This window comes from Volvox carteri (assembly GCF_000143455.1).
Source record: "Volvox carteri f. nagariensis unplaced genomic scaffold VOLCAscaffold_7, whole genome shotgun sequence".
Taxonomy (NCBI): domain Eukaryota; kingdom Viridiplantae; phylum Chlorophyta; class Chlorophyceae; order Chlamydomonadales; family Volvocaceae; genus Volvox; species Volvox carteri.
Window position 1 is genome coordinate 1,185,874 of NW_003307550.1, and position 24,888 is coordinate 1,210,761.

The 24,888-nt window shown below is 60.5% G+C and overlaps 2 protein-coding genes across 2 annotated transcripts in view; both read left to right on the plus strand.

Annotated features, from left to right (window-relative positions):
• The window catches only part of VOLCADRAFT_87994 (uncharacterized protein), a gene marked incomplete at both ends in the record, with an annotated part of 19,257 nt that extends 11,373 nt beyond the window's left edge, over positions 1 to 7,884 (plus strand). The window contains 13 exons of the mRNA XM_002947601.1: positions 243 to 386; positions 655 to 934; positions 1,206 to 1,615; positions 1,852 to 2,112; positions 2,484 to 2,635; positions 2,857 to 2,860; positions 3,049 to 3,635; positions 3,875 to 4,012; positions 4,479 to 4,726; positions 5,167 to 5,379; positions 5,631 to 6,043; positions 6,474 to 7,006; positions 7,293 to 7,884. Of these exons, the coding sequence (XP_002947647.1) occupies positions 243 to 386; positions 655 to 934; positions 1,206 to 1,615; positions 1,852 to 2,112; positions 2,484 to 2,635; positions 2,857 to 2,860; positions 3,049 to 3,635; positions 3,875 to 4,012; positions 4,479 to 4,726; positions 5,167 to 5,379; positions 5,631 to 6,043; positions 6,474 to 7,006; positions 7,293 to 7,884 (3,975 nt within the window). The remainder of the gene's footprint in view (positions 1 to 242; positions 387 to 654; positions 935 to 1,205; positions 1,616 to 1,851; positions 2,113 to 2,483; positions 2,636 to 2,856; positions 2,861 to 3,048; positions 3,636 to 3,874; positions 4,013 to 4,478; positions 4,727 to 5,166; positions 5,380 to 5,630; positions 6,044 to 6,473; positions 7,007 to 7,292) is intronic.
• Positions 7,885 to 8,075: 191 nt separating this feature from the next.
• Positions 8,076 to 24,888, plus strand: part of VOLCADRAFT_87995 (uncharacterized protein) — a gene marked incomplete at both ends in the record, with an annotated part of 32,867 nt that continues 16,054 nt past the window's right edge. Inside the window, 26 exons of the mRNA XM_002947602.1 lie at positions 8,076 to 8,538; positions 9,264 to 9,415; positions 9,955 to 10,072; positions 10,520 to 11,114; positions 11,950 to 12,820; positions 13,179 to 13,199; positions 13,476 to 13,709; positions 14,091 to 14,196; positions 14,438 to 14,673; positions 15,200 to 15,984; positions 16,269 to 16,344; positions 16,702 to 16,716; positions 16,902 to 17,249; positions 17,630 to 18,010; positions 18,259 to 18,448; positions 18,857 to 18,977; positions 19,354 to 19,754; positions 20,064 to 20,098; positions 20,390 to 20,610; positions 20,894 to 20,965; positions 21,234 to 21,291; positions 21,547 to 21,659; positions 22,422 to 22,767; positions 23,141 to 24,235; positions 24,292 to 24,333; positions 24,489 to 24,863. Of these exons, the coding sequence (XP_002947648.1) occupies positions 8,076 to 8,538; positions 9,264 to 9,415; positions 9,955 to 10,072; positions 10,520 to 11,114; positions 11,950 to 12,820; positions 13,179 to 13,199; positions 13,476 to 13,709; positions 14,091 to 14,196; positions 14,438 to 14,673; positions 15,200 to 15,984; positions 16,269 to 16,344; positions 16,702 to 16,716; positions 16,902 to 17,249; positions 17,630 to 18,010; positions 18,259 to 18,448; positions 18,857 to 18,977; positions 19,354 to 19,754; positions 20,064 to 20,098; positions 20,390 to 20,610; positions 20,894 to 20,965; positions 21,234 to 21,291; positions 21,547 to 21,659; positions 22,422 to 22,767; positions 23,141 to 24,235; positions 24,292 to 24,333; positions 24,489 to 24,863 (7,470 nt within the window). The remainder of the gene's footprint in view (positions 8,539 to 9,263; positions 9,416 to 9,954; positions 10,073 to 10,519; positions 11,115 to 11,949; positions 12,821 to 13,178; positions 13,200 to 13,475; positions 13,710 to 14,090; positions 14,197 to 14,437; positions 14,674 to 15,199; positions 15,985 to 16,268; positions 16,345 to 16,701; positions 16,717 to 16,901; positions 17,250 to 17,629; positions 18,011 to 18,258; positions 18,449 to 18,856; positions 18,978 to 19,353; positions 19,755 to 20,063; positions 20,099 to 20,389; positions 20,611 to 20,893; positions 20,966 to 21,233; positions 21,292 to 21,546; positions 21,660 to 22,421; positions 22,768 to 23,140; positions 24,236 to 24,291; positions 24,334 to 24,488; positions 24,864 to 24,888) is intronic.

Consider the following 24,888-nt stretch of genomic DNA (forward strand, 5'->3'; position numbering starts at 1 on the left):
CTATCAATCCATTTCCTGAACTAACCGCTGTGCCGCTGAAGTCATTTCAGCTGCTTTCAAAGCAGTGGCTTCCTCTGTACCCCCTATGTGGGAAATGTCCCTCCTGGAGTATTCTCGTGATGTGCTCCGAGTATTGAAGGGCAAGATTGTGTGTTATTGCCCCTCCGCCCCTGCCTCCGCGTCACCCTCAAACTCAATCTTAAACTCAATTGCAACCTCGCGGGTTTGTTTGGACCTTTCAGGCGGGGCTGTTGGCGGAGATATCGGTGGCTTTGGAAACGCCGCCCCGCCGGCACCAGTTGCGGCCTGGGAGGTTTACTCGGACCTCTGGCGCGCCTTGCTGCTACAGCCAGCTGGCGGAGGTAGTGGTGGCGGTGGCGGCGGCGGTGGAGCGCTACTGCCGCCGAATTTTCAGGTGCTATGCCGTAGCTATCTCCCCTGCTACTGCGACTGGTACTCTTGCTACTGTCGTTATGTCTCTCACCGTTTGTCGTACCGCGAGATGGCGTTTGCTGCTGCTGGTCCATATGGTCTGTACGGGAACGCTGTCCGAGGCGTTTTCGGCGCCCTCCCTCCCTTTCTTTTATTCGGCCATCACCGCCGCCGCCTCCCCTTCCCCCTTTGTCGTGCTGCGTCAATGCCTGCCTTGAACAGGCGGACCTGGACAGGAAGTACGGCACCGCAATCAAGCGTCGCCTCCGTACCGCCGTGTACGACGCGATGATAGTTGCCGTACTGGACGCGATGCGGAACTTGGATCTGAGCTACAGCCTGCCTGCAGGTCACGGGAACGCCGCTGCCACCGCTACTACTACAGCCGCCGCCGCCGCTGGTGATGAGGAGGGGTCTGGCGCTGGCGGCGCTGCCGTGGACATGTACGGCGCCATCGTGGCGCACAACCCCCGCGACATGATGTCGTACTTTTACCTCAAATGTGAGCTGCTTCTGATTCCTCTTTCTTGTGCGACCCATAGGACGCCCCTGCTCGTGTGCCGAGTGTGCCAGTGGGTGATTGTGTATATGTGCGAGTGTACGAGTGTGTGATCCCCCGCGTGCCAGGGGGCTCAGCAGCTCCTGCCGGTCTGCCGATCAGCATCGGACCGGAATGTAGGACCGGCAACACGGCGGCGACCGGGCGCCGTTGATTCGCTCAGTCACTCATCCGTTCCCGCGCTCCTCTTAACACTCGTTCCTTTCCCACACAGCCTCCCCCGCCGCCACCGCCACCACCAACAACAACCTCCCCGACACCACAACGGCCCCATGTTGTACGACGGCAGCTTTCCTGCAGGACCTCCTCCCCGCATGCGGCTCTGTCCTCTTCGCCCGCTGGGCCCTGGCATTGGCGGAGGCGCTGGCGGCCCTGGTTTCGGAGCGCCCCTTGCTTAGCGCGTCGTACAGCCTAGCCGCGGTGGCCATGGAGCTAGCGGAAAGAGGAGGGCTGCTGGCGCCGCAGCTGACAGTGGCTGCGTCCACCGCGGCACCCGGCGCTGCCGCGGCGGCGGCGGCGGCGGCGGCGACGGCGGACATTTTCCGGGGTCTGTTGGCTCGCGTCGCAACGTCTTGCCCGCAATACAAGGCACGGCGGCGGCCGCGGTGGCGGGACGGGGGAACGGTTATATATATTCTGGGGAATGCCGTACCGAGCAAAACTAAACCAAAACTAAACCAAAACTGCACGCGATGTGACAAAACGCATCATCCTGCGGTCCTTGTTCCGGTAAAAGATCCTCAGAAATAGCCTTCTTCGCTACAAGCCCCATCCAGCCCGTCCTCCTTCCCCGTCTTTTCCCCCCGTCATCCTCCCCCCCCCATCCTTCCTCTAAATACCGATACACCCCTCCCTGACAGGACGAGCTGTTGGTCTCTTGTCTGGGACTGCTGCTGGCGGCGCCGCCGCACCTGCTGGCGGCCGCGGCGGCGGCGGCGCCTGGGACGCGGCGGATGGGATACGACACCGCCACGATTGCCACGAGTACGGCGGGAGCGGCGGCGGGGCTTGCGGTGCCGCTGACGCTGGCGCTGCCGCTGGGTCTGTCGTACATGCCAGTGGCCGAGGCGGCGGTGACGGCGCTTGAGCGTTGGGAGGTTCAGCAGCCGGCGGCGCTGAAGGTGCGTGGCGTGATGAGGGCTTATGCTGTAAAAAAGGATTAGGTTGGCGATTTGGGTTGGAAAGTAGCCTCTCCGGTTCATCTGCGCCGTCGCACCACCTCTCATCCCCCCTTCTGCGCTATGACTCCCTTGTTTGGCGGCACTCGGCGGCACTTGTACGGCAGCTGTTGCTTTGAAAGGTCGGCAGTAGCTCCTTCCTGTGTGGGCTTTCGCATCTTTCATGATTTTATTTCGAAATTTCATGATTTGGTTTCAAGTTTTCCCCCTCCCCCTGGGATTTGTTAAACCCCTCCTCGCTCCGCGCTACCTCCATCCCCTTAAGGCATATTCGCATATACGGTGCCCCACATATGTCATTTTGTACGGCACAGGCCGCCATGCCGTACTTTGTTCCGCTGCTGGAGCCGTACCTTGCGGATCAGCAGGTCCTGCAATCTGATGAGGCCGTCGCAGCCACCGCCGCCACCGGCGTTGGACCGCCCTCCATTCGGACCCGTACGGCCAAGGCAAGGCGGCGGCAGCGGTGATGACGGGAGACAGATGTACAGCGTGTGGAATCGTACTAGTACGACAGTGACAGTGACAGTGACAGTGATAGGTGCAAAATGTGTTGGACGGTACGGAGAGGAAAGGAAATGCCGGAAAGGAAACAGCCAACTGGCATGCGACTTGGAGGGAGTTGGCACCGTACATGTCTTGTAGTGTGTGCCGTACATGGCATCTGCATCATCTCATTTCACCCAGGGAGGTAAGAGGAGGAGAACGCGGATCGCACACATTTCGCATACTCCTCCGTTAGTAACGGTGAATGTGATGAATTTTTTGTTCGCGAGGTCTTCCGTTGACCTCTCCTCACGCGTATGATTCGCTGCCGTACGCTCCTCCTGACGTCACACCGTCTTGATCTTACCTCACCGTCACGTCCTGCCGCCGCAGACCGCCGCCGCCGCCGCCGCCGCTGGTCCCGACGCAGCTGCCCAGCTTCAGGCCTTACAAGCCCGTCTGCAGCTGTGGTTAGGCCGTAACCCGACCGCAATGCCGTACCTCGCCGCCGTCGACCTCACGGTGTTGCTGGCGGCGGCGCCGTCAGGGGGCGCCGCCGCCGCTATCGGACCCGCAGCTGCACGGCTGCTGCAACACTTGCCTTGGGACGAGGACTCGACAAAGATAGCGCTTGACGTGGCGGTGGCGGTGGCGGCGGCGGAGCCGCCGCCGACGCTGCCGCTGTCGTCGGTGGCAGCGTCAGCGTCGGCCGCAGGCCCCACGGCAAGTGCACGTGTTCGTTTGTATGTGGATCCGCTGCTGCCCCACGCCGCGCGGTTGGCGGAGGAGAGTCCCGATCCGCAGGTCCGTACGGCAGCGGCGGAGCTGTTGCATGCGGCGGCGTTGTGGGTGGTGGGCGCCAACGCGGCGCTGCCGGAGGTGCTGCTCCAGGGGGGAGGGGGAGTCAGCGGCGGCAGCGGCGCAGCCCGCGGCGGGAGCGGGTATGACGGAAAGCCGGGGAACGAATGGGCATTTCGCATGTAGGCGTGTACGTCTGTATGTATGTTTCTGTTTGGCTCCCTGGGGCTTCACAACAGGCGCATTGCTTTCCAGAATCCTTTGTTGTGTAGTTTGCAGCTCGAGAACCCTACCTAACATGTCGCACATTCGCTCGTCTTCATCGCTTCGTATTGTACTCGAGTGTACTCCTTCTGTACGAGCGGCATCCATCGCACTATCCTATCAACACCCACGCACTGACCTCCACTCACCTCCACAGGGGTCGTCGCCAAACTCATTTTCACGGGTTACTGCGGCGGCTGTTCCCTGCCGTCCTACGACTGGGTGCGAGTCACGAGCCCCTGGCCCGGGACCTGTTTAGGCAACTAGCCTTTCAACTGGTGCATTGGTATACCAGGTGGGCGAGTGGCTGTGGTTGCGGTGTGTGTGTTTATATATTGTGTTAATGTGTGTGTTGTTAATGTGTGTGTTAATGTGTGTGTTAACGTGTGTGTTGATGTGTGTGTTGATGTGTGTGTTGATGTGTGTGTTGATGTGTGTGTTGATGTGTGTGTTGATGTGTGTGTTGATGTGTGTGTTGATGTGTGTGTTGATGTGTGTGTGTTAATGTGTGTTATTCGGCGTGTGCTTAATTTGAATCAGTACCCCCCTGGTGGACGTCAAGGTTGGGCACCAGGACGAAAAGCCAAAGTCGAAACGGTCAGAACCCAAATGGATGGATCCAGATTTTCAACCAGGTAAATCCACAGTTTTTTCGCATCCTTAGTGACATTCCAATCCAGCTTGTTCTCTCTTAGGGTCTGTTAGTTCGTTTTCATTTCCGTTCCATTCCGTCGAACTACTCCACTGGGCCCCCCCCCCAGGGGCGCTCGACGCGAGGGCGCAGAGGCTATGGCGCTGCTGGACGCGGTGCTGATGGGGCTGTCCACCTCCGGGCCAGTGGCCAATGCTGAGTATGGCGTCGTCAGCGGCGGCGGCGGCGGCGGCGGCGGCGGCGGCAGCTCCCTCCGGGACTTGTGCGCATCGCTTTGTGCGGAGTGGCTGGTTTGGGCTCAGAGACAAAACATCTCCCCGCTCCCAGGAGCAGAGGGAGGAGGGGGAGCGACAGCAGGTGTGTGCGATATGATGTGGGGGAGGGTGGGGAAACGCGGAAAAGGAACACACACGTGCAAATGTGCACGTCTGTATGTTTGTCTGCTGCGTCCGGCGGGATTTCATCGCCGCCAGACAGTACATCATCCTCAGTGGCGCAACGAGCTGGGTAGGTACCGATGCCGTACAAGTTACAGCAATGAAGAGTACTGCAAATACGAATGGCCGTTTGATTAGACGGCCCGAGAGAACAAACGTTATTTATAATTTCTAATCTAATTAAAATTGTGGCCATAACCACCTTCCACTTCTCAGGGCTCTCGACCGACCCCAGCCCTGTCTGGCACGCATCAACCCGTGTCACACATCCCCGCTTCCCGCCACCTAATGCTCCGCCGTACGCCACATGCCGTATTACTGACTTCATTTTACCCGTCGTACAATCCACGATCTGCCCAGATGCCGACGCCGCCGTCAGCGTCAACGCGACGTCGCTGCTTCGTCGTCTCATGGACCGTTTGGCGCAGCCGTCACCGGACGTACGGCAGGGCGCTGCAGCTGCGTTTGCGGCGCTTGCTCGTCCACTGAGCCGTCCGTACAATATTTCGTTAGCAAACGGTTACCTCTTAGAGGCGCTATGGCTGTGCATCCGGGGACTGAGGCATCCATTGGGTGCGCGGGGGTGGGGCGAAAAGGTAGTTAAGGCAGTTGAAATAGCGGTTGGGCTTACCCAGTGAATCTGGGTAATGAGTCGCCTAGGTTGACTGTGTTGCGGTTTTTAGGTAATATAGTTTTTTAATATGTACGTTTTTCAGTTTTGTTGTAGGTGTTTTTGTTGTTTTCGAATACATACTTTTGGGGGGGGTTCTACCAGGTCCGCGGAATTGATTTTGTCCCTCGCCTCCTCCATCTTCCCCCGCCAGCTGACGAACCTGGCTCCGGAACCCTCGCTACAGCCGGATTTCAGTCCAGCCCGTTAACGTCGGGATCAGATTCCAGTTCCAGCTCAGGCTCCCTCGGATACGGCGCGTCGCTCGTACGGGCCATTACGGCACTCGTACATCACTGCCTGACGCGGCAGCTGGCCCAGCAGCTCTGCCTGCCGGTGGCCGTGTCCTGCGGCGGCGGCGGCGGCGGTGCGTATTATGGCGCTTACGGCGAGGGCGGTGGTGGCGAGGTGGAGGAGGACGACGGCGGCAGCGAGCTCGAGGAGGATTACGATGAGCACGCGGGAGGCGGCGGCGACGGCGGCGGCGGTGGGGTGGCGACGGCAACACGTCGTCAGAAGGCCCCTTGCTTCGCAACGTTGCCAGCGCTTGTGCTATGGCTTTGGCAAGTGAGTGAATGGGGTGAACGGTGTGGGTTTGTGTTTGTGTTTGTGTGTTCGTCTAAACCACCGGGGTGATTGACAAACAGACAGACAGACAGACAGATGGATGCACAGGCAGACAGACAGATGGATAGACAGACAGGCAGACAAACAGACAGATGCATAGACAGGCAGACAGATGGATAGGCAGACAGACAGACAGATGGATAGATGCCCCGAGAAGGGATGAGTCAGGAAGGAACCAGGGAAGCGCTTGGTCAGTTGGTCGTTATGTCCGTCTGTATTTGCTCGTCCGCTCGCACTTGGACGTCTATGCGTCCATCCATACAGGTTAACCGTACCTGTCGGTATATGACTGTCTTTTGTGTTCTCTTCTTTTCTGAAAATGTTAGCTTTATAGTCTGTTTGTTTGTCTGTCTATCAATCAATCGTTCAGGGGACCGGGGGCCTGGCCGCCTCGGACAGCTCCGCCGCCGCACGGAGGGAGAGCATGCGGCTACACGCTCGCCTTGCTGGCGCGGTACTTGAGGTACGGGGAGTACGGCAGCAGCAGCAGCAGCCGGGTGTTGGTGGGGCTGGCAACGACCCGGGGGTTGTCAGTGACATGATGGAGCTGGAGGAGGAGGAGGAGGGTCGTGACGCTGGCGACACCTCCAGGGAAAGGCCGCCGCCGCCGCCGCCACTGGGCTACAGCGGCCGCTGGCTAGAGTGGCGCTGTGCGCATCGTGGGTACGACAAGCTTGATGTGCTGGCGCGGTTCGTACTTACGCTGCCGGCCCCGAAAAGAGGCATCGGCGGCGATGGCGGCGATGACAGCGGAGCAGCCATGGAGACGGAGGATGTTGCGGCGTCTGCAGGCGGCGGCGGCGGCGGTGCCGCCGCCGCCGATCTAGCAGTCCCGACGTGGACCTTATGGCTGCGTTCGCTTCAGGCTGCTCTGGAATGGACCACTTGGGCCTTGGACCAGGGGTGAGCTCGTCTGTCTGACTGCATGTCTGTTAGCCTGTTAGCCTGTTAGCCTGTCTGTCTGTCTGTTCCTTCCTCTCAACTCCGCCTTCCTTGGGTTGAGTCCGCTAACGCAGCACGGCAGACGAGGCGAGCCGCGCCTTCATGTCTCCACGTTGGCACCTGCATACCTACATACCTACATACCTATATACAGCATCTTCCCCAAAGCCCACGCACTCCTTCTCTCTCCAAAACCCGCCACCTGATGTACATACATATATACATACATGCGCACGACGGACTGCAGGATGTTGAAGCTGCGCGACCTACCGGACCTAGTGGAAAAGGCGCGAGGTAGAGCCCGGGCCCGAGCCGCCGCCGCCGCCACCGCCGCCGCCACCGCCGCCGCGGCTGCGGAAGCGCTGCCGGATACGCTGACAGAGTTCCTGTGCCTACTGCCGCCGGTGGAGGAAGGTATCCGTGTCGGCGAAGGAAGCGGTGCCGCCGCCGCCACCACCACTAGTAGCAGCGGCGGCTTGCCGCCGGGCTGTCGTACCGCCACGCGCGACGTGTGCCTGGCGCTACTGCGGCTGATGCGGCAGCTGGCGGACCTAGAAATGGACGAGCAACAGCGGAGGCGGAGGCAATGCCGGCGGTGGCGGAAGCGTCAGCGGGAGGGGGAGAACGACAACGATGACATGGCGTCAGCGGCGTCGGATGTGTACGACACGGAGGATGACGGAGCGTTGCACGACAGCGGTGCGCTGCTTCCCTGGAGCGACAAAGATGCTGTCAACGTGGCCCTCGCGGCGGCTCTGGCGCCCCACCTGTTGGGACTGCAACCCTCAGACGGTGACTTTGGGACGTCTGAGAAGAAAAGGGCCCTCTTTTTGCTCTGATCATGACAGCAGAGGGGGTTGTCTCGTGTCACATTTTTCATCGCCATCCAAAATCCTCATTTTTTATTTATAATTATTTACCATTTAATTTATTTTTATTATTTGTTTTTTGGGTAATAAAAATAAAGCCCAAATAACCCCCCGCCAAATCCTACGCAGTTACTGGATTACGGGACATCACATCTGCCGCTATGGACCTCATCGCCGCTGCCCTGCGTGCCAATCTGCCGTACGCCGTAACCCTGGAGGATGGGCTGCGGGAGCTGCTGCGGCGGACCCTTGGGTCAGTGGAGGTCGGCGCCGCCGCCGCCGCGACGGCAGGACCTCCTACCGACCTTCGGTCAGTAGATGCCGGTGATGCAGAGATGCACAAAGAAGATTCCGAGTCAGAATCGGATCTGGATTCAGATTTGGATCTGGGTCTTGGACGAGACACGGCAACAGCAACAGGGCTAAGCATGGAGGGTTCTGGCGGCGACAGCGGCGGCGGAAGGGCTGGACGGAGAGGAAGAAGGGGGGGAGGAGGCTCGAGCGGCGGAGCGCGGCGGCCCCGCCAGCGCCAGCGGAATGGCGGCGGCGGCGGCGGCGGCGGTGGGGTGGCGGAGATTGCCCTGCTGGCGGGTGATCCTGTCCAGACGTCCGTATTCGTACAAGGTACGGTGGCGGTGGTTGAGGCGGTGGACGCGGCCCACGGCTCAAACAGAAGGGGAAGCCCATCCAATAAGACACCGCACCATGCCTAGACCTAGGCCTAGCTACGCCTCCACATCACTCAAGAGCCTGCTAATGCCTCTCCCCCCCCTTTTAACCCCTCACTTTACCCCCCACTTCACCCCCCCACTTCACCCCCCCACTTCACCCCCTCACCACCCCTCTGGCAACCAGCTTGCTTCCGGTCCGTGTTTTCCTCTCCGTCTCTCAGCCTCCCGCCTGTCGCCCCTGCACCCCCTGATTCTAGTCGCGGACCTACTACTTGGTCTCCTACACATACGTCGTACATAGCCACACAGCATCCCCCACGCGCCCCTATATATACTTTATGTATACAATATGTATACAATATGTATACAATATGTATACAATATGTATACAATATGTATACAATATGTATGCAATATGTATGCAATATGTATGCAATATGTATACAATATGTATGCAATATGTATGCAATATGTATGCAATATGTATGCAATATGTATACATACTTCACCCGTATAATGTTTGTTCGTTTTGTCCAACTCAGGGCATTATTGTGTACGTGTGCATGTCATGCATATGCCTATATGTTTTGAGCTGTTGACCCGCCGCCGCCAGCCTCTCCAACAAATTCCCCCTGACGTCATGCCGTACACTCCGGATGTCCTCTTGTCGGCCCCCAGGCCTGTCCCGCCTGCTCGCCATGCAGTGGCTGTCTAGGAGGCGGGGCCCTGAAACCCGGGGGCAGTTGCTGGTTGAGGGTGGAGGCGGTGGTGGGGTTGGGGCTGGTGGTGGGCTTGGTGGTGGTTCCGGAGCAGGTCCTTCCCTGGAGTTGGTGAGTGCGGGTTTGCGTGCTCGACTGAGGCGGCAGTGTCTGGGGCTGGCAGGGAGACTGGCCGCCGCACGGGGCGGGGAGGCGGCGCCGGCGGCGAGGAAGGCGGCGACAGGTGTGTTTCCCTGTGCGCGCGTGTATGTCTGTGTGTGCATGAATATGTCTGTGTGTGTACGTGTGCATATGTATGTGTGTGTTTTGCGTTGCATGAGGGGCCATCGCTTACCCCCCTTCCCCCCGCGTGTATTGTACGTGCGGGTGAAGCGCAGAGCCCCGGACAGCAATGCCAAATGTTGTTTGGTGCTGAGGTACTTGGGAAGTGTGTGAGGAGGTGTATGTGCATGAGGGTACGGAATCAAGACCCCACGATCATGTCTAACCCAGGGCATTATCCCCACGATCATGTCTAACCCAGGGCATTATCGTACGCGTGCACATGCACATCCGTACATGGCGAAAGCTGCTCGTTTTCCTCTGTCTGCCCCCCGTATGTCTGTCCGTATGTCCGTCCCCGAGAAGACGCACTAAGCCTGGCACTGCAGCTCTCCGAGCCGCCACCGAGCGCTGGAAGCTTCTGTCGCGAGCTTCTCGGGTTGATAATGCCGCTGAGGAATGAGCGGGAGGAGGAGGAGGAGGCGGGTACGGCAGCTTCTGTGAAAGGTACGGAATATGGTCGCGTGGATGTTGTTGTTTGGGGGGGGAATAAGGCCCCCCGAGGGCCCCGTTTGTTTCCTCTGACAACTGAAAACCGCCAACTGCCGTAGTATGCTTTTATTTCCAAACACCACCCAGCTCCCAACTACCGGTGTCCATCCAACAAACGAGTACACAGAGCACAGAGAGCTGTCTCATGTGCACGTAATGCATGGCGTGCACAGCACAGCACAGATTTGACACATTTGCGTCATAGCCCAAATTGGGCCTTATATTAATTAAACTTTTGAATAATGGAAGAACTCCAAAATTAACGAACGTCCAAAATTAAAGTACGCAACGTCTGGGGGGAAGGGCCTTGGGGGCTCGGTTGTGACTCTCCTCCGTGTTTCTTGGGCCCGGTAGAAGTTGTCAATATCGTACAGTTGTTGTACCTGCGTGACTTGCCTGCAGAGGGTGGAGAGGATGAAGCTGCAGCAGGTACGACAGCAGGTACGACGTTCTACGACAATTTCAAGGCCGTTGTAAACCGCGCCGTTTTATTCGACCCGGAAGTCAGCGTGTGTCATATTTTGCGTGCTCTGGCCGCCCGCGAGCGCACCGCCGCCGCCGCTGGCAGCGCGGCGGCGGCGGCAGCAGCAGTTAGTACGACAGCGGAGGCGGTACTTGCTGGCGTCTGCGAGAGCCTCTTGCGCTCTCGGGCCGCCGTTGCAGCTGTAGCGCGCGCACGTCCTGCGGCGGCTGCTTTGGGGGGCCCCCCGCCGCCGCCGCTGCCGCCGCTGCCACCGCCATCCGCGCTTGATTTACATCTTTCCGCCTTCATGGCATCCTGCCGCCGACACCTACATCTGCTACAGCCGCTCGCCCGGAAAGGCGCCGGAAGTAGCGGCAGTAGCGGTCCCTCGCTTGAGTCGCAGCTGCTGCTACTGCGTGTGTTGCGGCTGCTGCTACAGCTGGATGCCGCGGGGCTGCTACAGCCAGGTCCCTCCTTGGATTTCATTTTGGACTGCTACTGCGAGGCGTTGGCGCCGAGTGCTGCTGCTGCCAGGTGGGGTGTGGATGTGTGTGTGTGTGTCATGGGTGCTGCTGCTGGGGTTGCGTTTTTTGTGTGAGCTGGCGTGTGTACGGCTGTGGTTGGGTCATTGGGTGCTAGCGTTGGGTATGGGTCTTCTGGGACCGCCGAACTGTGACTGTGACTGTGACTGTGACTGTGACTGTGACTGTGACTGTGACTGTGACTGTGACTGTGACTGTGACTGTGACTGTGACTGTGACTGTGACTGTGACTGTGACTGTGTCTGTGACTGTGACTGTGACTGTGACTGTGACTGTGAGTGTGACTGTGACTGTGACTGTGACTGTGACTGTGACTGTGACTGTGACTGTGACTGTGACTGTGTCTGTGACTGTGACTGTGACTGTGACTGTGACTGTGACTGTGACTGTGACTGTGACTGTGACTGTGACTGTGACTGTGACTGTGACTGTGACTGTGACTGTGACTGTGACTGTGACTGTGACTGTGACTGTGACTGTGACTGTGACTGTGACTGTGACTGTGACTGTGACTGTGACTGTGTATGTGTATGTGTATGTGTATGTGTATGTGTATGTGTATGTGTATGTGTATGTGTATGTGTATGTGTATGTGTATGTGTATGTGTATGTGTATGTGTATGTGGAAATGCGGATTCCTGCACGTTCCGCTGACTTCCCGCCGCTCCACACACACACACACACACACACACACACACACACGTACCCCGGGGCCCCGGACTGCGCCATTCCTCCATTCCCTCCCTTCCCGCTGACCGTGACTCCTGTGACTCGCCATCACCACCACCATCGCCATTATCACCGACTGGAAACCTGGGGTGCTACAGCGCTGGTGCATTGACTCAGGCGTTACAGCTACTGCCAGCCCTCGCGGCCGGCCTTCCGGACGGGGGACCTCTGGAGCGGCTCTTCGGCGGCGGCGCCGCCGCCAGCGGCGGTGCTCCAGGGGTCGTCATCTCGCTGGTGCCGTACGTCTGCCCAACCAACTCGCGCCGTGATCACCCTGATCCTACCGCCCCCGCCGCCGTCGACATGTCGATGCGCCTGCACGCGCTCATGGAGACGCTTGTGCAACTGTCGTACGCCGCGGCAGCGGCAGCAGAGGTGGCAACCGCAGCCGCTGGTGGCGGCGGCGGTGGAAGTGGCGGCAGCAGGGGCGGTGCAGCGCGCGCCGCAGCTGCCGCATCTCTGCTGAAAGCGCTGCTCATTGTCGTACAGGACATGGGCGGACCCACGGGTCATTTGCTGCAGACGAGGCTGGTACGGATGTTTGTACAGATGGCGGCGGCCGCCTGGCACGGCGCGCCATCGGTGACGGAGGATGCCGCGAAGGACGTTACCAACCCGTATGCATTGTCGGCGGCGGCGGCGGCGGCGGCGCGTGCTTGGCCTGGCGATGCTCTTCTGTCGTACAGCTTCTCCTGGCTGTTACTGGATCCGGGTTTTCGTGGGATGCGCGAGATGCGGTTGGCGCTTCTACACCACGTGGTAATGCCGCTGCTGGCGGCGGCGCCGGCGCCGTACCGTGTCGAATGGTACGGCACGTATGTACGGCGCATGGTTCATCACGTGCAGGACACGGCGGGCGGCGGCGGCGGTGCTGGCGGCGGCGCGGGCCCGGGCACTTCGCAGCTGCTGAACAGCTGGGTATGCTACACGCTGCTTCAAGCCATGTACGGCATGTGTACTGCACAAGAGGTGCGTGACCCGCCTGAGCTGCGCGGTAGTTTTATCTCTGAAGTCACGACGCTGTATGTGTATGCGTGTGTGCTGCCGTACGGGCAAGGGTACGCGTCGGGTTGGCACACTGCAGCGCGGGGGGGGGGGGAGGGGGGAGGGGTTTAGTCTTGCTGATTCCATCAATCTTCCTCTTAGTGACCTTCTTCACCTCCAAAAATCCCACCACTCCCAAACTCGTTTGCGACCCCTTTTGTTATGGCCTGTGATGGGCTCCTCTGCTAAATTGTCCGAACACTCCGTACGAACGTACGACATGCCGTACGTCCGGGGTACGGATGTGACAACCTATCGACCGACCAACCATTGGGGGCCGCAGATCGACCGCATCTGGGACAAGGTGCGCGGTTGGTTGGCGGTTGCTTGGAGGAGTTGGGATTTCTCTAACCGTTTGCATTGTATTAGTTTTAAGGTGCGTGAACTGTAAGGAGAAGTGACGAAGGGTAGTTAGTCGGTTGGGTGGTTCAGTAGTTGGTTGGTTTCAGGAAACCCCCTCCCCACCCACCCCCTCCCCTCCCCTCCTTTCGGTCAGTTCTACGTTTCATACTCTCTTGCCCTGGCAGCAGCTTCAATCGTGTGTGGCTCGTCTTTCCCCTCCCCCCACCGCCCCGTTCAGTCTAACCGCGACATCCGGGCCCCGACGCCCCCAATGTCCGAGGCGGGGCCTTATGCTGCTGCTGCTGCTGCTGCGACTAGTACTACTGCTGCAGCTGGTGTTGGTGTTGGTGTTGGTGTTGGTGGCGGAGAGGTTCTGAAGAACTCCACCTTGATGGGGCTGTGTAAGCGGGAGCTGTGCAGGCCACTGCCGGCGCCCCGGGGGGCCCTCAACGCACACGAACTGCAGTACCAGGTGGGCTGCTACCCGGGGGGGGAGGGCGGGTGTGTGTGTATGAGGGCGGGTCGGGGGAGAAGGGGGGAAGGGGGGGAAAAAGTAGGGGGCGGCACGGGGGTGGTGGCGAAGGAGGATAAACCCGAAGTGTAAGGAAAAGCTATTCTGCTATTTATTACTAAAATCCTCGTTAGTTGATCCTCCCCCACACACATCAGCTTACGAAAAACCCCAAGAAAAATCCGACACCTCCCTAACATCGCCCAACCCGCAACCCCTCACATGATTCCAATAATAACAAGGATTATATTGAAATTAATTTAATGTGTAGGAATATATTAACATCTAATTATTTATCAACAGCGTCCCCACCATATCCACCATATCCACCACCCCCTGCAGGACATTGACCGAGCTGTTCGGTGCGCCGCCTGGGCCGCCTCCGCCGCCCTGCTGCTAAGGACTCAGAACAGAGCCACATTCTTTGCCAAGCTGCTGCGGATGCCGGGTACGTGGGGGCTGGAGAGGGGGGGAGGGGGGAAGGAAGGGAGGGAGGGAGGCAGGGAGGCAGGGAGGCAGGGAGGCAGGGAGGCAGGGAGGCAGGGAGGCAGGGAGGCAGGGAGGCAGGGAGGCAGGGAGGCAGGGAGGCTGTTAATGTCCTGGGGGGGAGACCCTCCGCGCCCTCCGCCTCCCACCCCTTCAGTACACATCTCTCCCCCTTTCCCCCGGGGGCGCATGGCAACCCCCAGACGACCGCAACGGCGACCCCGCCTTCGTCTGGAAACGTCTACTACCTGATAAGGCCCACTTCAGATTCGCAGCGGATCCCGAGGACCAGCAGCAGCAGCAGCAGCAGGAGGAGGAGGGGGCTGCTGGGGCTGAAGGAGAAGGAGTGGGGTTGGGAGTGGGGGCCCCCCCCAGCCGCCTCCGCAGCTCTGAGCCCAACAGGCGGCAGAGGGCGCGTTGGGATCAGGAGGTCGTGAGGGTGAGGCTTTGGGATGAGGATGTGACTGGTGTGTGTGATGTATGTCGGTCTGTCTGTATGTGATGTGTACGTGTTGGAGGAGGAAGAGGACGAGGAGGAGGAAGAAAAGAGGGAGGGAGGGGGGCATTACACAGCTGTACAAAATGTGTTGTCTTTTCAGCATCGGTGCCCCGGGTGGGCACCGGGTGGGGGCGGGGTTGGGCGGGGGGGGCCGGGGGTGGGCGGGGGGGGGGAAATGGAGCAGCTGAAGGCGGGGATGATGGCACGCGCGGCGCACACGTCGATAGGTCGGCGGGAAGGGGGTCGTGGCAGGTGCTCGGTGAGACGGTCGCTGGTCTTGATCCGCTGTGGGGGACTCTGGCCTTGAGTTATGTTTATCTGCCACCTGCGTGGCGTCCCGTACCTCTCCCCCTTCTCGTCACCACCGGCCCCCTGTCACCACCTCCTCCTCTCCCCACCCACCCTCTGCCCCACCTCTACTTCCACCTCCCGCGGTCTCCTCCCCTTCGTCCCCTCCGCGGGATAGACTGCGTTTCGGGAGATGCGCCGCCAGCGTGAGGAGGAACTGGCTGTACGGCGAGGTGGCGGCGGCGGCGGCGGTGGGCCGTCAGCAAGCATGTTGATGGGGGGCACACTCCTAGGGGTTGGTGGCGGCAGCGGCGGCGAGGATGACGTGGCGTCGCTCACCGCCAAGGTTTCCGCGTCGCAGTACGACTTTGGACTGGGTTTGGGAGTTTCAAGTGGTACGGCGAGTCTGGATAGCGGCGGCGGCGGCGGAGGTATGGCGGCTTCTTTACTGTCGTCGGGCGGTGGCGGCGGCAGCGGCACTGTCGCCGCCGCTGCGCTAGCGTACACGTGGACAGCCAGCGGCGGCGGCGGCGGCGGCGGGGGTCCGTTGGTTGGTGATGTTTTCGCGCGTCCAGCTGCAGAGAATTCAGCTCCGGGCGCAGCTGGAGAGGCGGCGGCGGGGTCTGCTACCGCCGGGGGCGGTGTCGGCGATGAGGGCGTCGACGGCGACCTCATCGATGACAACCCAATGAACGACGAGCTGCCGTACGTTGATGACGAGATGGACGAGCATGTCTGCATGTTGCCGCTTGTGCAGCTGATAGAGAAATTCAGCGACCCGGCTACCTGGGACTCCGTGGCGGAGGCGGGCGCGATTGCGACCGCCAAGGAGGCGGCTGCCGCCGGCGCCGCCGCCGCCGGTGTCGCCGCTGCTGCGAGCAGTGCCCTCCCTGGCCCGGACGCGCCCATGCCCCGTTGGCTGTCCACACTCCTAGAGGCGCTGAGTCGGACGGACACCCCCAGGTGCGGGGTACGTCTGTCTGTATGTGCCACTGTCGATGTGCCGTGTGCGTGTGTCGCTATCCGAGTCCTCCTCCGCGACCTTCTTCAGCAGCCTTCGCGCCTTTCTTCCTCCCTCTCCCTCAGGGCCTCCCCTTCCCTCGTCTTCCTCTCTTCCCTCCCCTCCCCCTCCCCTTCACTCGCTCGTGGTTCGTCTTCCCCTCCCTTCCCCCGCCGCCCCCTTCCTCCCTAGCAGCAGCTTCACTCGTTCGTGGTTCGTCTTTCCCCCCCTCTCCTTCCCCCCTTAGATATATTCGGCTGTTCTTGCTCAAAGCCGTACTTCATGTAGAGGAGCGCGTGCGGCAGCGCAAGATCCGGATCCAGGTGCGAAGGCTACGTCTGGATCCAGATTTAGAGTTACAAGTTACAAGTTCCGCAACCAAGTGCGGGTGTGTCCGTAAAAGCCGGGGGGCCACGGACGTTGTATTGGTATTGATGCGGGTACGCGGGAGGTCATCTTCATCCTCCCTCCTCCGCTTCAGGGCGAAGCGCCTCACCGCGACGTGCCTGGCCTCCCAAATTTCCGAGAGGTACCTGGCCAATGCCAGGGGTGGCGCCTCAGTCATAATGGTGCGCATGCTGCGCCCCTTAAAGACTAGATCACCATCATACTTAGCCCGTATGCTCTTGTAAGCGGGACATTCCTCGAAAACATGCAACTCATGTTCAACCGCTCCACAGTCACAAAGCCTGCAGGTACGCAGTCACAAAGCCTGCAGAACTTATCCGGATTGATCCCAGACCCCATACACACCACACACACACACACACACACTTTCACCGGGTTACTTGTGTACTCTGCTCTCCGCCCACTAACTTTGCGGTGTACCATGCCACGGACATACATACATACGCGCATACGTATGTATGGTTCCTCCCAGGTCCAGAGCGAGCAACTAAACCAACAAACGGAGCAGACGGAGCGACCCATGAGTCCGCTGGGAATGCAGTACTCCGGCATTGCCACCACCATTAGCAGCAGCAGCAGAAGCAGCCGTGTAGAGGAGGGATCGCAACAGACGACGGTGCGAAAGGAGTCTTGTACGGGCGACGGCGGCAACGGCGACGGCGACGGCGGACATGGTGGCGCGTATGGTTTTTCCAAAGGGGGACGCCAGGGGGGAGGTCCAGGGGTGGTAGGGACAGGTGCTGGGGAGGAGGGGGAGCAGGAGGAGGAGGGTGGCGGCGCCAGTGCGGTCGCGGCGGAGACCCGTGTCAGCGAGCTACCGGTACGAGGTGTGCGGGTTGGGGTGTTTCGCGCGCTCCTGTAGCTTTTTTTGCTTTGTTTGTTTGTGAATGATTGCTTATTTGTTTGTTTGTCTGTCTATTTGTGTATGTTTTTTTGTGAGTTTTGTATTTGTGTGTGTAGGGAGCCATGAAACCCATTGGACTCGCAAGCACGCTCATGAATTGGTGGGCGGCGGGTGGGAGGTGGAGCGACCTGACACACACATACACGCACACGCTCTTTCTCACACACAATCACACAATCACACACACAGAGACCCCACATCACTCTGCTGCCCCTTGGTCACCAGCACCAGACCCTGCCCAGTTCGCTTTGTCCCCTCTTTCCCTCCCCTTCTGCCCTTTTCCTACAACTCAAAAGGCCTCCGACACCGTCTTTGCGATCTGGGCCGTACGGTTCTTTCCTGCACTGGCGGACGCGGAGGCGGCGGAGGCGGAGGCGGAGGCGGAGGCAGTGCCGCTGTCGTCGCCGCCGCAGCAGCAGCCGCTGGCGGGGGCGGCGGAGGCAGCTGCAATTGGCGACGACGATGACGGTGATGGCGGTGAAGAGCCGCTCCTGGGGCAGCGGCCGCCAGTGGAGGCGGCTGCGGCCGCAGGAGGCACCGGCGGCGTCGCCAGCAGTACGGCAGCCGGGGGCAGCGGCAGTGGTGCCGTGTTCAGCTACGTGCTTCGCTCCATGTGCCAGACGTTTATGAGCTGGCGGGGTTTGGGGGACCTGGGGGACACGGAGGGGGAGACGCAGGTATGCGTGTATGGACTGCCGTGCGCCACGCACCTAGGCGATCGAGCAGGCTTACAATGGGTTTTGACTGGATGCCGGCGTGTGAAGCGGCGTCTGAATCCCGAGGCGTGCGCACCCACCCACCCACCAGTATTCGCCACTCTTCCATTCGCGCCACAACCAGAACTGTTACCAGAACCGCAACTGCAACCGTCAACCGTCACTCGCAACTGCAACTTGCCGCCTGGTAACTGTGCCGCCTCCCGCAGAGCCAAACCACCGCAACCGCGACTGCCACCACCACCAAGGCGCTCCTCCGCGGCGCTGCCGAGCAGTTGCTCCGGCGTGTTGTACGGCTGTGTTTGTCTCCCCGAACCCCCCTGGAGTTATGTCGCCTCAATGCGCATCACGTGATGGCCTTGATGTACTTTTGGCGGAGATCTGGGGTGAAGTTGAGGGGTGAGAAGGGGGGAGGGGTGGGAGATGAAAGTAGGTGGAGAATGTGGGTTTGAGGGTTGGTTGACGGTTTGACTCTGAGCTGTACGAACAGAGTTTGGATTCCGTACACAAGTCAGGGAAGAAACTGATGCGGCGGGTTTGATGTAAGGGGGGAAAGGAACTGTCTTTGCGTTTCGATAAACCCCCCTTCCCTTCCCCTCCCCCCCCCTCTGTGTCCATGTAATTCCATCACACACGTACAGTTTGTTGCCCCTCCCCTCCTAACTACAGCTCATTGATTGCAGGTCTCAATCGTGCCTTTTACGATTTTAATTTAAACCCCCCTCCATCCTTCCCGTCCCTTCCCTTCACTCCCTAGCCACCCCCTCCTTACTGGTCCTCACCCCTCTCCCCCCACCGCGCCCCAAGGGCCCGAGCTGCTCACCCTCCTGAGCCCCAGACTGGAAACCAAACAGCGCGTGGAGGGACTCCGGGTGGTACGAGCGGCACTGGGGTACGGACAAGAACATGCCGTACTGTACGGCGAAGCGTAAGTTGTACACTCGGTGGGCAAGATGGATTGGTCTGGGATGTGGTAGGGTAAGGTCCGTCGCACCATGTCACCCTCGCCGCCCCTCCTCCCCCTCTCTCTGGGGCTCCAATAGGGCCGTGCTTTTTAGGGGGTTTAAGGGGGGGTTTTAGGGGGGGTTTAAGGGGGGGGGGGAGGGTTTAAGGGTTTTCCCCTTCCACGCGCCATCCTGGTCCCCCTCGTGATTCCTCCCCTCTCCCCCCCCTCTCGCCCTACGTCCCTGCGCACGCATTGTCCACTGCTGCTCCATCCCAACGCTGCGACGCGTCTCCCAAAACCCACAAGCTTTTCCCCTCCTCCCCCCCCTCCCAATTGCCCTACCCCCCTCGCCATCCAGTCGGGACCAGTTGTGGCGAGCTCTCCGTGCCTTGTTGTCGGGATCTCCTCCTCCTGCCTCCTCCGCCGCCGCCGCCTCCAAGCGGAACCATCGGGCAGCGGCTAACCCTAGCAGCACACACACCCCTCCTCCCCCTCCCCCTCCGCCCCCACCCGCGCTTCGTATTGTTGCGGGCCCCCTAGGGGAGCTCCTCGGTCTGTATCTGGCCAAGCTGGCAGAGAAGGAAGAGGAGGGGAAGGAAGGGAACGCCGTCACAGCGGGCGTTACGGGAGCTGGGGATGGAGGGGGAGGAGGAGGAGGGCAGGAAGGAGGCGGCGGGGAGGGGGGAGATGTGTGGGAGGTTGGGGAGTTGGCGGGTTCGGGGGGTCTTGCTCTTGGCCGGCAGCGACGAACCAGCTTTGGTGAGTGTGACGAGAGCTTGTAAGAAGAGGGTTGGGACGGGTCGGGGGTTTTGTTGGTAGGGAGGTGTGGAGGGGTATTATGGATGTATAAGTCGTGTGTGCAGTATGTTTGTTTGTATGCTTGTGTGTATGTTTGTGGTGTTTATATCGTACCTGTCGTATTTGTGCATGTTCTTGGCGGGTTCCCCGCCCGGGGCCCTCGTCACCCGCTCCAACCACACCAATTCTCGAGACCCCAAACCTCCGCGGCAAAACCCTAAAACCCTAAAACCCAAAGACCGAAACCGCCCCGGTTCCAAACAATGGCAGGCTCGCTTTTGGAACAGAGACAGTACGACATCCAGGTACGCCGGTATGCCGGTAATACTTGAAAAGGAAAAACGGCCGGGAAGCGCTTCAAAGGGTTTTTCCTTAGGGTTTTAGGGTTTTAGGGTTTTTATGTGCACATGCTTAAAATCCGTGTTTTTCCTCTTACAACCTGCTGCTGATGATGGAGGCCCAAGTCAGTTCATCCTACAAGCATGAAGAGCATCTATTTGAGGTTAGCTATTCATGATTTAAAATACCCGTTATGACCGTGCCTCGAAAAGAGAGAGCTGCTGTGTAATACACACTGGAAATCTGCCACCCTCCAGGATGGCCTTCGCCGTCGTGTTGGAGGTGGTGGCGGTGGCGGCGGCAGCACTCGGCACTGGGACGCCCTGGTGGTGGTGCTCCGTGGCATGACCGCTCCGTCCCCTCTGGGTTACCCCCCCTCTGTACGGCACCTCGTGGGGGAGGTGGTGCGGGGGCTGGGGCTGGGGTTGGTGGGTACGGCAAGGGAGGTGGCGTGCGAGGCGGCGTTTGAGGTGCTCGGGTAAGGGGGGGGGGGTTAGGGCGGGGTAAGGGGTGTGGTGTGGTGTGTAGCCAGGTAAGAAGGGGAAGTAGGGGGCCAGGGGGCTGGAGGGGAGCCTGGAATGGCCCGGAGCAAGGTCAGGAAAGGAAAGGAGGGGTGAGGCAGTAGGAGGGTTATCGTGTACTACCCCGTCTGTTACTCGCCGGATGTGGGCAGGTGTCTTTTTTTCGTTGACTTTTGAACCACCGTACAATATAACCTCTCCCTCTTTCCTCACAGCCTCTCCCCTCCCCGATTTTCCCAGGCGTTATGTTCCCCTGGCTAACCCCACCCAGCGCCAGGAGCTGTTCATTGAGCTGGTTACGGCACTGGACAGGTAGGGGTGTGTGTGTATGGGGGGGGGGCTAAACTGGGGTTTCGGAGCCCATCCGGCCCTCCGTCCGCTTGCATGTATTGTTCTAGACAAACGTTTAGCGGTAGTGGTTAGCTCATACACGAGCAATGCCGACTGATGAACTTAAAAACATACTATCGGGAGTTGTTGTGTTGTACGGCTACCTATTGTACGGCCATCCACCGGAGCTGATGTACGTTTCAGTCCCTTTCCTAACGAAAACGGAACAACTTCCGGCTGCTGACCTCAGGCTGCCGCTTCGGACGATGCGACCGGAGACGCAGCGAGGGGCGTTGAAGCTGATGCAGGTGGTTGGGATGGACGGTTGGAGGTTGGTCGTTGGGATTGGAAATCGGGTCATATGTGAGGATTAAGGAAGGGAGGGGAAGAGGGGAGGGGAAGATGTTTGCGTGTGTTTGCGTATTGCATGCATTACCTGTGTATATCTGCGTGTGTGTATCTGCGTGTATGTGTGTGTATGTGTGTTTCGCTGTATGGATATTGCTGCCAGTGCAACTTCCCCCGCCGCCGCCTCCCTCCCCTTTGTCGACATGCGTATGCAGGCCCTGGCTGAATCCGCCAGGCTAGACGACCTTAACTGCTTGCTCCGAAACCTAACCTCATCGCGGGGTCTGGCCTCCGGTCCCTCGCCCACCCGCCTAGCCATGTTGCAGCTGTGCGCCGCAATTTGGCGACGGAGGGGGCTGACACTGACATTGGTACTGCATTCAGGAGGGTCGCAGCAGCAGCAGCAGCAGCAGCAGCAGGCACAGGGACAGGGAAATGAGGGGGGGAATGAGGCACGGGTTTTGTTACCCCTGGTTTTGCCGGTGGTGGCGGGTTCGTTAGGAGATGATGATCCGAGGGTCAGGGGGGCGGCCAGGACGTTCTGGCACGAGCTGCTGCCCGCTGCACCGGCGATGCGACTGGCGGTACGTGTCACGCGTATGTATGTCTGTATATCTGTATGTGTGTATGTATGTGTATGGCTTGGGTGCTGGGAGGTCCTGAAAGGGAAGGGGAAAAAGGGATTTCAGGAGTTGTGTCAACCGAATCAAACCGAAGGGAGGGGATAATGAGGGGGGAATCGTACGGTGTGTATGACACGGGGTGGGGTGAGGGGGATGAGGGACCGGGGCCCCTCCCAGCTACCTACCTCTCCATGGTGGTGGATGTTCTGTTTTTTCCCTCGGTGCCCCCATCAGTAAATGTACGGGGGGTTCCAATACGACATTTTCCGTAGGTGTACTGCCGCCGTACATCCCAGGTCTCTCTACGATGAGGGAAACAAGAGCCCGCGCTCACTGCCCGCGCCCCGGACCGGCCTGTGTCAAATGTACGGATCGTGCCTGTGGCCGATAACCGTTTTTTTGGACTTTTGTTTTTTTCCCCCACCCTACCCCACCCCAACGTAAAAGGCACTCCTGCGCCTCGCCAGCAGCCCCGCTCTGTCCGCCGCTGCCGCCGCCGCCGCGCGCAACCCCGCCGCTCCCGCCGCAATCGCCACCAGCCCCTCCTCGCTGGTTTCGGAGGCCGCGTCGCGACTTCTGATCCGCTGGCCCAATGTGGCGTGCGCCCTGCTGCTGGAACCGTCCCTGGCGCTAACCGACAACGACCAACCGCTGTACACTTCCCAACCGTACGAATGCACCTTCCGGGACTACACGCCGAGCCTGGGGTTACTGTACGGCGGAGGCGTGGGCGGTACGACAGCTCTGGGAATGTACGGCGGTGGTACGGCAGCGGCGGCGGCACTGCGCACACCTGCATTTTTGCTGACGCAGGTGAAGAAAAGGCGGCAAGGGGGTTGAGGGGGTTGGGGGAGGAAAGTAAACTCTTTTAAGTTTTTCTGCTTGTAATATTAACTCCCTTTTAATTTTGTTAACGGGAAGCTCGGGACGCTTCAGATCTTGAAGACGGCCCTGAGCGTGTGAGAATTTACGATCTGTTTGGGAGGACGAGCACACGGTGGGTCCCTCGCCGGGTAGGTCGCTCCGAAACCTGCCGTACGGCGAAGTACGTACGCGATCTCTCCATCGCGATGTTGCCCTTCCCTCTCCCCTAATGCCCTCCGTCGCCACTTCCTCTGTACGGCGGTTCCAACCACCATGAAAGGGATGGACTGTCACGCACATGAGCACCGGGTGTTCCTTGCAGGACATGTACGGCAGCTACACCGGCGCCGCCGCCGCCGCTGCCGCTCGCCGGCGGCCGCTAGGCCTCCTCCGCGCCACAGCCACAGCCCATTTCGTTCCCACCGTAACGCTATCCGTCACCGGTGACGTCTTCGCCGCCAGCGGCGGCGTAGCGCTGGACAGCACGTACGGCACCGGCACCGCATCGCAGTCGACGGCGGTGGCGGCAGGGGCGCCAACACAGTCGGTGGCGGCGGCGCTTCCACCGTCGTACGGCGGCAACCGTACGGTGCGCCTGGCGGCGCGCCGCCAGCAGAGCGGCTCTCGCTACGCTCGCACAGCTGCAATCCGTGGGCTACAGCAACGGGAGCTGTCGCTGCGGGCGGCGCGCCACGAAGGACGAGCATCACGTGTACGGCTGTTTCGGAGCTACCGTACAGGAGAGTTGCCAGATACCTTGTCAGTGCGCGTGGCTTCGTTCCTTCGGCCGCTGGCAGGAGTGGTGGAGGTCGACGGCCCTGCCGCGACGGCCGCGCTGGCGGCAATAGTGGAGGCAGTAGCAGCCGCGGCGGCGGCGGCGGCTGCGCCGGTTGGGCCGCAGCAGCGGCGGGAGCTGCTCGATGCGCTGGCAGTAGCATTCGCAGCACGGCCGGCCGCGCCGTCGTACGTCACAGCACTACAGGCGATGGCGGCGCGATTGATTGATGCTGGCGGCGCGGCTGTGGCGGCGCCGCTGCTGCTACTGCCGGCGGATCTGACGGCTGCGGCGGCCGCCAGCGGCGGCTACCAGGCGGCGGCGGTGCTATTGGAGGCGCAGCAAGCCGTACAGGAAAGGGAGCTTGATACAGCCAAAGCCGCCGCCAACGCCAGCAGCAGCGGTAGCGGCAGGTACAGTACGGCAATAGTAAAGCGAGCGTCGGCTGGGCTATCTGCGACGCTGGAGGCGGTGGCGCACGTGTACGGCGAGCTAGACGAGCAGGACATAGTACTCGGCACACGACGCCGGCTGTGTCTGTGCCCAGGAAGCTTTGCAATGTTGGCGGCGGAGGCGGCGGGGCGGCCGAGGCTGGCGGTACGGCGGGCAGGGCAGCTGACGGCAGCGCTGGATCTGCTCACGGTAAGCGCGTATGGATATGACATGCTGGCCCCGAGAACGGTAGCGGTGTAACCCAGGCGACTGTCACGGAGGCGGCGGCGGCGGAAACGGCGGAAACGGTGAGAGCGGCGGCGGCGGCAGCGGCGGAAACGCTGGGATTGGGGCTTAAGGCATGCGGAAAGTGCGCACATTCGTGGCATATGGCATATGGCATATGCACAAGCACAAACTCGCCTGTCCTTTCGCCCATCCACACCTCACCCCGCGGCCACAGAAGCAAGGGCCGGGCGTGGCGTCAAAGCTGGTTCCGGAGCGCCCTCAGGACAGGGGCGTCGCGCTCGGGAGCAGCGCCGTCGAACCGCTACTGCCGCCGCCGCAAGAAGGCGCCGATGGAGCTGGCGGCAGTAGCGGCGGTGGTTGCGGCGGCGGTGGCGACGGCGCGGCGGCCACGTCCACGGTGGCCGCTTTGCTGGGTGAGGCAGTTATGGCACGTGCTGGCGGCGGCGAGGCCGGGGGCGGCGGCGACGGCGGTGGCACAGCAGCAGCGGCGGCGGTGTGTTCGCGGCTTGTGGCCCCTGCCGAGGCGGCGTTGTGGCGGGAGACTGTGGCGGTGTGTGCGGACGCCCTCGGAGACTGGTCCTTGTTGGAGGTGAGGGGGTTGCGAGGTAGGGGGA